Below are 10,512 nucleotides of genomic sequence, written 5' to 3' on the forward strand. Positions count from 1 at the left end.
TGGCCTCGTGGTATTTTCATTAATCGAGAAACTCAACTAATGTTTTGGGGACCTGGATTCAAATCCTGCCACAGCAGAATTCAATAAAAAAAATTCTGGAATTACAAATCTACTGATGACCATGAAACCATTGCCAATTGTTGGAAAAACCCATCATTAGTGTCTTTTAGGAAAGGAAATCTGCACCCTTACCCAGTCAAGTAAGAAGTCTCACAACACCAGCTAAAAGTTCAACAATTTTAATTGGAATCACGAGCTTTTGGAGTGCTGCTCCTTCATCATCTCACCTGAATGAATGCTCTGAAAGTTCATGATTCCAAATAAACCTGTTGGACTTTAACTTGGTGTTGTGAGACTTCTTCCAGTGCTCACCCCAATCCAACACCGGCATCTCCACCTCATGGCTTACCCAGTTCGGCCTATGGGTGACTCCAGAGCAAAAAGTCTGACAACACCAGGTTTTAGTCCAACCGATTTATTTGATAGTAAACGCACAAGCTTTCGAGGTTTCCCTCTTCGTCAGGTGAATGGAGAGCCAGAGTAATGGAAATGGAAATGTAATGGAATGTAGTGGAAGCTCCAGAGCCGCAGCAGTGTGGTTGATTTTCAACTGCCCTCTGAACAAGGGCAACTAGGGGTGAGCAATAAATACAGACCAGCCAGAGACACCCACGTCCCATGAATGAATAAAAAAATTAATCCATTGTTTTCCATGCTTAACTATTTAATTAATGAGCTTCCATTTCTGATTGAGAAGCAGTCTGCCTGAGGCACAGGTACATCAGTGAACAGTTGTTCGGCGATCAGGAAGATTTCCTCTGTTGTGGCTTTAAACAATGATGATTCTCCAAGCATTTACAATAAGAGTTATAACGGACTTTAAGATCCTGCTGAATACACTTGGTCTGTTCATTTGATATTGTTTTAACTTTCTTTTTTATATAAGATTTAGCTTTAACCTTCACAGAAGGCACAAGGCCATAACTTACAAACCAAAATCCTCATCGAGTGTTGACCCTCATTACAAATGCATTATTATTTACAGTGTAACTACAGTGAGTGAATATATTCACAGTCTAGCCTGTGTAATCGTGCTAATTAAGTGTCACTTCATAAACAATTATTATTCTAGCTGATTACCAGAAGATGAAACTCCAAAATCCTTTCTTATTTTTCCTTTACTGAGTTTTAGAACCAGGCTTTGGTTATAAGGGAAGAGTTTCTGATGGAATAACTGACATCAGTATAAAAACAGCATAAACTTAAATGAGGTGTGTCAGCATTAACTAACGGGAACCAAACTTTGCCAATTAGAATTCCTACTTAAAAAATAATACTACAAAACTGCTTCTGACCTTTGTGGTTAGTTGGGTCTCCTTGAACTAAACTATGCTCGATCACAGAAATGGAATATTTTGAATTCCTTTCTTCAAAAACAGTTATAATTAATTCCATTTCACTTTCTGAAATACTGATTGTTGGTGTGTAAGTTTGTTTGATCCTTGATCATCCAGACCTCTCAAACTCTGCCCATTATTATCAGTAGTACAGGGGTACAATGAAACATTTATTAATAAACAGCCCCTTCACTGCGGCGAGGTAGGTGACACTGTGACTTGCAGAGTGTACATTACCCACGCTGGTTGCATTGACTGTGGTGTTCAGACCAGCAGTACCCTAAGCAGCTGCCTGCATGAAAACTGGCACAGTGTTCATCAAACCCTACCCTGAGAAAAAGGCTGAGCAGTCAGCAAATAAAGGCGAAACAAAAAGATGGGGAGAGGGGAGGTAGTGGCTTCATCTGGGCTGGAAACCAAGATGCAGTCAGCAAATGCTCAGAAGAGCTCAGGAGATTGGTGCAGACTAACTCTCTTTCTCTCAACACCAATGCTGCCAGATCTGCTTCCTCCTACCAGCATGTTCTGCTTTTTTTTGGCAGAGAACCCTCAGGAACCGTCTACAAGTGCAGGAGAGATAGGGACTGTTGCTCAGGAGAGGGATAACAAGTGCTAATGGGAAGAAGGAAGCGAGAGGCAGAGGGGCAAGTGGGATGGTTGTGGAAAGGAAGGCCCGTGAAGTGCAAGCAGCGAGGCATAAAGCAGTACTGGCATTGGTAAACAGGGCACACACTAACCATGTCAGCAGCAATACAGTGTGAACACAGGTAAATGCTGCTAGCCAATCAGCGTCAGAGGTTAGTCAATGTCTGGCCTGGGTGAATACTCGGTGAAAGGGAGGCACCAATCAACCAAAAATGTCAGCGAATGGGTCTTACATTATTTCAGACACAGGACACGGTGCTGCTCTGTCCTTGAGGGATTGAAGGGAAGCAACTGGGCAGTCCAGGGTCCCAGCACAGCAGGACTTCACATACAGGTACCATAACAGAGGACCAAGCAGACACCAGAACTGGCAGAGTGTCCTTCAGAGCAGCTTTTCCAACAGAATCCAGCTGTATGAACAGGAAACCTTTGCTCAGATCCAATAACTAAAACTAAACCAATAATTTACTAATTGCAATGTAAAACCTGAGAACCACTTCAGCAGATTTACAATACTTTCTTCTGATTTTGTTTTAAGGAAGACATTATCTGAACACTGAAAGTGAATGTGACTTCATTTTAAAAAAATGTGTTTTCAGAAATCCACAGATGTGTGGGTTATGTGGATTGGCCGTGTTAAATTGCCCCTTAGAACATAGAACATAGAACATAGAACATTACAGCGCAGAACAGGCCCTTCGGCCCACGATGTTGCGCCGACCAGTTACAAAAACAATGACCCACTAGCCTATACCAATCCCTTTTCGTCCATAAACCTATCCAGAGATCTCTTAAACGCCCCCAAACTAGACGCATTTACAACCGCAGCAGGCAGGGCATTCCAATCCCTCACCACCCGCTGGGTAAAGAACCTACCCCTGACATCCGTCCTGTAGCTACCCCCCCTTAATTTAAAGCCATGCCCCCTCGTGCTAGCTTTCTCCATCCGAGGAAAAAGGCCATCACTATCCACCCTATCTAAACCTCTAATCATCTTATATGTTTCAATAAGATCCCCTCTTAACCGCCTTCTTTCCAACGAAAACAACCCTAAATCCCTCAGTCTCTCCTCATAGGACCTCCCCACCATACCAGGCAACATCCTAGTAAACCTCCTCTGCACCCTCTCCAACGCCTCCACATCCTTCTTGTAATGCGGGGACCAGAACTGCACACAGTACTCCAAGTGCGGCCGCACTAGAGTAGTGTACAGTTGCAACATTACACTGCGACTCCTAAATTCAATCCCCCTACCAATAAACGCCAAGACACCGTACGCCTTCTTAACAACCTTATCTACTTGATTCCCAACTTTCAGGGATCTATGTACACACACACCTAGATCCCTCTGTTCATCCACACTATTCAAAGTCCTCCCGTTAGCCCTATACTCGACACATCTGTTGCTCCTACCAAAGTGAATTACCTCACACTTCTCCGCATTAAATTCCATCCGCCACCTCTCGGCCCAGCTCTGCAACCTATCTAAGTCTCCCTGCAGACTATGACACCCTTAGTGTCGAGGTGACTAGCTAGGGTAAATGCATAGGGTTATGGGGATAGGGGCTAGGTGGAAATGTGATCAGTGCAGACTCGATGGGCAGAGTGGCCTCCTTCTGCAACATAGGAATCTATGAAATTCCGGTTAATGGAGAATTCTGGTTAGTGGACTGCTGGATAACACAAACTAAAATTACTTTTAACTTGAAACAAAATGAAGATAAAATGTTGGACAGGATGTTCTGTCCCTTTCAGCCAGTGGGATTCTCCAGTCCCGCCACCCCCTGGTCTTGGTTTCCTTGCAGTGAGGTGGACACACCATGAAGATTGCCATTAACATTGGCAAGACCAGAAAATCCTGGGACAGCCAATAGCAAGCTACCATGGGAAAACCCGTCATTTGGAGGCTGGAAAATTCTCTCATTGATATATTTCACTAGTATTGATCAAAAACCAATATATAAATGGCTTTTGTTATCAGGGGAATTTTTACATTAAATTCACTATATCAATCAATGATTCACTATAAACCATAGCAAAACTAGACCAAAGAGAAAAAAAAGACAACAATTATATCTCAGAAGGTATTTGATAAAGTTCCAAAGGTGAGGCTTATAAAGAGAATGTTGATGTGTCTTGAATGAAGGATACATTTTTTAACTGGACTGAATATTATCTTGGAGGAGGGAAGTAAATAAGACTTTAGCTGGGAGTCAAGTAATGAGGACAGAGATTGTTCTGTGTCCATTTGTTATTTACACTCCCCATAAATGATGCGTTGGAGGGAACTTTTAATGATGATATATTACAAAGTTTTCAGGTGGGACCACAGTTTGTGGTTAGGTGACTGTTTAGAAGAAGATAAATAGCAATTACAGGAATCTAAGCAAACTTAGATTGGTTAAGGAATGGATTTAAATTTGAAAAATGTTAAGAAATACAGATCATAACTGGAAACATAAATCAAGCAGGCACATTATATTTGTCAATTGTTGATGGATGGTTGTGATTATTTATATTCTTTGAATAAACACTGGTCAGTAATGGTCTTTGATCCATTCTCCAAACTACGTCCTGTTGTTACTAATTCCATTCAGTCAGTTTTTTTTATCCATTTGAGGGATATGGGTGTTGCTGGCTGGCCAGCATTTATTGCCCATCCCTAGTTGCCCCTTGGAGGGCAGTTGAGAGTCAACCACATTGCTGTGGCTCTGGAGTCACATGTAGGCCAGACAGATTTCCTTCCCTAACGGACATTACTGAACCAGATGGGTTTTTCCAACAATCGACGATGGTTTTCTGGTTATCAGTAATTCCAGATATTTTTTATTGAATTCAAATTCCACAATCAGCCATGGCGGGATTTGAACTCAGGTCCCCAGAACATTAGCTGGGTTTCTGGATTAATAGTCTAGTGATAATACCACTAGGCCATGGCCTCCCCCAGCTCCTTCACATTTGTCTGCTATTTGAACTTGGGATCAGCTTTTGACCTCATATCCATCCAATCACAAAGACCACCGAATTCCACCTCTAATATTGCTCAACTTCACCCCGGCCTCCGCACAGCTTCTGCTGAAACCCATATCCATGTTACCTCTCCACTTGACTATTCCAATGCACTCCTGGTTGGCCTCCCACACTCTACCCACCATTAACATCTGATCATCCAAAACTCTGTGACCCTCACACTAAATCCTGTTCACTGTTTAGCGCTGTGCTCCATGACCTGCGCTGGCTTGTGGTGAAGCTATGTCTTGATTTGAAAGTTCGCAGCTTCATTTTCAAATCTCTCCATGGCCTCACCCCACCCAATCCTGTAACCTGTTCCAGTTGCTCACTGGTGACAGTGTTTTTACCGGCGATGAAGATAGTGGGCAGAATTTTACAGCCTTGTTCGTCCAAAAAATCCCTCCCGAGGTCAACGGACCTTCCCACTGCCCACCCCTCGCCCGCTCCGATTCCCATGGCGGGCAGAGTGGGAGAATTCCGGCCAGTGGGTCGAGAGAGTGCCTGATTCACTGCTCCCTGTTTTCTCTGGCTTCCTATGTTTCTCTCTCCTCCTGAAAACCTATCCTCCTGAACAAGCTTTGCACCATCTGCTCTAACATCACCCGAATGTGGCTCAGTGTTTCTGAGACTCCCGTGAAGCATCCTGGGATGTTTTGTTCTATTGAAGGTGCTATATAAATATAGTTGTTGTTGAATATTCCCAGCAACTTTGTCTATTGAAAGCAATTGAATTTATAATCCCCGAAGCCTCTTCTCATTTCATTTCTTATTTATCTGTGGAATTAATTATCTTTTATGCGGTGGTTTAATGGGAAGAAACCAAACTGTACGCCTGGCATAGGGTGAAATTCACACAATACAGCCTGGTGCAGGGACAAGCAGTGATCTCCCCTTCCCGCTGTGTACAGTATATGGAGGGGGGGGGTGCGATACCCCCGCCCGCGGTGGAGTGGGTGATTCAAGCAGAGGCTGTTTAGTGGGCTCCCCAGTGGGTGCCATAGCGTCCGCACATCTCCAGGTGCTGGGTTTCTGCGCCATCAGCTCCGTGCCAGTTATCATCATGGAGTTCTGTATAATTTATTTAAATTAGAAGTTGCGTCTAATTAGCAGACCCGGGACTGAAATCACTGGACCCGCTAGCGCCTCCCTCCCGTGCACCCCCCCCCACCCCACCCCCCACCAAACTCCCGCCAAGAGTGGTTCACTCCAGTAAGGTTTACAACACCTCCCCACTAGCGGCAGCTGGTGGCCCAACCTCACTGGAGTGAAGAGGGGCTACGGAGGCCCCCCAGGTGATCAGGGGTAAGTGTGGTGCCTCCTAGGCATTGCCAGCCTGGCTCCCTGGCATTTCCTAAGGGGCAAAGTGGCAATGCCCAAGGGGAACCACGGCACTGCCCACCAGGCATCGGGCAGTGCCAAAGAGGTGGGGCCAAAGGGGGTGGGACTTACTGGGGGCAGGGCTGTTGGCGGGGGAGATCATGGGGGGGTCCCAATACCACTCTGCACTTGGGCTTGGTGACAGAGGGAGAGAGGCCAGTGATTACGGCTGGCCATTGGGTTGTGGGGGGGAATGGGTCGGCCTACTGGGGGGGTTTTGGAGCTGTGGGAGAGGGGGTTGGGAGAAACTGGGACTGTGGAAATTTAGGTGGGCTGGGGCAAGTCAAGGCTGGTGATTGGGCTGCGGGGGAGTTGGAGGAAGAACTCTCACAACACCAGCTTAAAGTCCAACAGGTTTATTTGTAGCAAATGCCACAAGCTTTTGGAACTGGCTGTTCCTTCATCAGGTGAGTGGCAACCTGACAAAGAACACATGATGCAAGTCTAGAGGGCAGTCCTGACAGAGACACGTGTAGAAACAAACATGAGAGCATGAGGCATGAAGAGATGTTTTTACTCATTTGTGGAATGTCAGCATCGCTGGCTAGGCCAGTATTTATTCCTCACCCTTAACTGCCCTTCAGAAAGGCAAATAGACAAAGGGTCTAACCTTAGGCAGAACACTACTGCTACTTTCAGACTCACCTGCCTTCCTTAATTGCCTACGTCAGGGATAAAGGCAAGGTTCCCTGCTGTGAATTGTCTCTTGAAGATTGAGCATGAATCAAAGGCCTTCCAGCATCGAGGAAGAGCTGGCTGCTGTTTCAGATGGGAGACTGAGAGAGGGAACCTCAAGATGGCCTCCAATAGGCAACTTGTTGCTGCAATTGCAGCTGATGCCAGGCAGACCGAGAAGGCCTCAGAGCCTGTGTGGAACACAGGTTATTCCCAGTCTGCAATCAAGAGACCACCTCGAGGCAGCTCCACTATTTCCTGATATCTCTGGTGGTCCAGAGCCTGGTCGGAAAAATCCTGTCTCTGCTAATACAGAATAGACCGTTAACAAGCTGAATTCATGTGTTCACAGGCAGACAACTCTGCAACCACACTGCCCAATCCCCCCCACCCCCAACTCTGCGTCTCAGGAATTGGCTTGGGGTGGTACAGCTTTTCGCGCTTGTCCACCTGCACTCTCCACCATATCGGGGGCTAATAATACCACTTACAGAATCCAAACCAGGAACTAAAATACAGGAAATATATTTACATTTAAATAAGATAGGGAAAATAGAATCAGGATTAGGAAATGAAGGAAGAGAGAAAGAGACCAAAAAACTAAAAAGTGCTTTCGATTTCCTCTGCAATGATATGAGTTAAAGTACAGATAGAGTTTAAAAGAATTTCAGTGAACAGGATTAAAGTGATTCTATCACTGGGTTTTAGAGGCTGTCAGATAGATTTCATATGAATAGTTAAGATTAATTTATGTTAACTTTCTGTTTCATTTTGCTGACAAAAACATTAAGTTTCTGAAACTCTGAATAAACAGCAGGAACTTTAGTTCACAGACAATATGAGAATAACTTAAACATACTTACTCAATTTTTTTAAACCTTTCAAATCCTGCGGCTACGTAATGGCACCCATTCTGTAGATCATTTAACTGCAGGACTCGATGTCCTCCACTCGGTGTGTAAATATTTCTTACAGCAACTGGAGCATCGATGTTATTTGTTACTTCATTCAAAAAAGATTCAAAAGTTAGAATCTGCCTCTGGTTGACTACAAGCTTCCTTCCAGTAAAGAAAGGATCTCCATTCTTAAAGACCACCACATTCTTTGCCTGTGGGGCAAGGGTAATACCCGGTGAGGCCATTTTTCCAAAGTTAAGACCTGCTTTTGTTCCCTTTATTGCTCACTTCAATCACTGCTAAAGTTATGGACTGCCTGAGTGACTGTGCTATGCAAAGCTACCTTGGTTTCCATGGTGCTGTTTCCATCAATGGTTGCTTTGTGTGTTGCGCTGCCAGTAGAATGCAGCTCAAGTCATTAAGATAAATTTACACCTATTGTTTGGTTACAAGCTTCTAAATCAAAGAGTTCTGAAACATTCCCGAGTAAATGTATTAAATGAGGATTGTAATTGTACTACATTCCCCACATGGAGAACATTCTGCTCCAGTCCATGTCCCAAAACTGAATGCATTCAAATAGAATCATAAAATTCTCTTTCAGTTTCCATTCAGGGCTGTTTTGTTTTGGTTTCTAGAGGAGTTTATCACCAGTGCTGTACTTTAATTTTGTGTAGAAATGCACCAGAGAGCTCACACCAGGAATTTATATCACATCATCATAAGGCTCGAGCTGACATTCTGCTAATGGAATCCAATGGTCTAAACATCCTCAGGTGATCTGAGAAATAGACAAAGCTTTGTTGTTGCAGGTTCCCAAGATGTTGGTTACCATGGAGATATGGGAAGAGGATGTTGGGTTTTTTTGTGATCAAACCAAACAAATTATCTCAAGGCAGATCTGTTTGGTTGAGTGTCACATTAGGGGAGAGTCTCTCTATCTTATTCAAAGCTTTTGCTGTGCGAAAATAAGAGCGATGCACATCGAAATGGAGCAAATCGCTCTCTTTGGAATGGTGGCAGAATGTAACAGCCCCAGACCTTACATTCTGCTGGCATTGTGTTGTTAGGTTCCTATAGAAAATAAACCAGTGAAAGGTTACATGAGGCATATTTGTACCAAAAGATTCATACCACACATTTTCCAATTGTTTGATAACATGCTGATCTGAATTCCCATCACCAAACCTAATTCATTTAACATTTACAGGAGTCTTGGTTAACAGGTTACAGGCTTTATTTCCAACCTGTGTCCTGATTAATAGATAGTATTATTGTATCACAACTTTATTGATAACAATGATTATTCATAATTATTAGCAATAATAATTGATAATATTAATTATTGACATTACAGCATTTATTTTGGAAGCACATTCATATATTCTCAACCAATTGGATTACAGAATTTAAAGTTTCTTCTTCCTTTTTTAAGCTGAAATATCATGCCCTTCAAAGGTGAGAGAAATTGTTTCAGGTGAATGAAAGGTCATTATAGCTGATCCCACCCAGTGGGGACACCGTTCGATGCCATTTAACAACCCATTTAAGTTCTATACTCTGTTTCAAATGTAAAGCTTGTGACAATGTTGTGCCTTTAAGAAATGTATTTGGGTCATATTTCTTGTGCAGCTTCTGTTTCAGCAGTTTGTTTTATTATCAGTGCCATTTTGTCTGGATTCTGCGGTTACTGCAGCAGCATAATTGGTCTTAATTGCTTGAATGTTGGTTTTAATTTGGCCAAATGCTGCCTCTGTTATTTTACTGTCTTCCCCTGGGGTTTTGCAGAGTGGGGCTTGATTGACCAGGTGGGTCTAGGCTCACAGAGAGAAACCAGGTTCAGTTTTTTTTTGGGAGCTGTAGAAAGAAGAAAAAGCTCTGAGTCTCTGAGCCCTGGAGACTGGGATGACCCAGAGACTATTTCTCTGAAGTTGAATAGTCAGAAACATTTTCCCAGGGTGGAAGAGTCAATTACTAGGGGGCACAGGTTTAAGGTGCGAGGGGCAAGGTTTTAAGGAAATGTACAAGGCACGTTTTTTGCACAGAGGGTGGTGGGTGCCTGGAACTCGTTGCTGGGGGGAGGTAGTGGAAACGGATACAATAGTGACTTCTAACGGGCATCTTGACAAATACATGAGTAGGATGGGAATAGAGGGGTATGGTCCCCAGAAGGGTGGGGGTTTTAGTTTAGTCGGGCAGCATGGTCAGTGCAGTCTTGGAGGGCTGAAGGGCCTGTTCCTGTGCTATAACTCTCTTTGCTCTTTTTTGTTCTTTGTTCTGCTGTTTGAGGATAAATCCTTTCCCGGAAACTGTTGTATGGGAATCAGGAGACAGGTGTCTTTCTATATCTGTCAATAGCAAAATCACTTCCCTCAGTGAAATATAATGTGGATGACATGTGGGGTAAATCTCTGTCCCCCAGTAACACACATTTAACCCAACCTGGGTCAGCTTAATTAATGAAACTTTGGGGGAAGTTACACCACAGAGCAGCAATTGATGAAAACTAA

General features: G+C 43.7%; 1 protein-coding gene across 1 annotated transcript in view; it reads right to left on the reverse strand.

The window, feature by feature from the left end:
• The window catches only part of dcdc2b (doublecortin domain containing 2B), a 56,778-nt gene extending 48,488 nt beyond the window's left edge, over window positions 1-8,290 (reverse strand). Inside the window, exon 1 of the mRNA XM_080211322.1 lies at window positions 7,970-8,290. Within this exon, the coding sequence (XP_080067448.1) occupies window positions 7,970-8,247 (278 nt within the window). The 5' untranslated portion in view covers window positions 8,248-8,290. The remainder of the gene's footprint in view (window positions 1-7,969) is intronic.
• Window positions 8,291-10,512: the final 2,222 nt, after the last annotated feature.

This window comes from Carcharhinus amblyrhynchos, chromosome 24, assembly GCF_965287045.1.
Source record: "Carcharhinus amblyrhynchos chromosome 24, sCarAmb.v2.hapA, whole genome shotgun sequence".
NCBI lineage: Eukaryota > Metazoa > Chordata > Chondrichthyes > Carcharhiniformes > Carcharhinidae > Carcharhinus > Carcharhinus amblyrhynchos.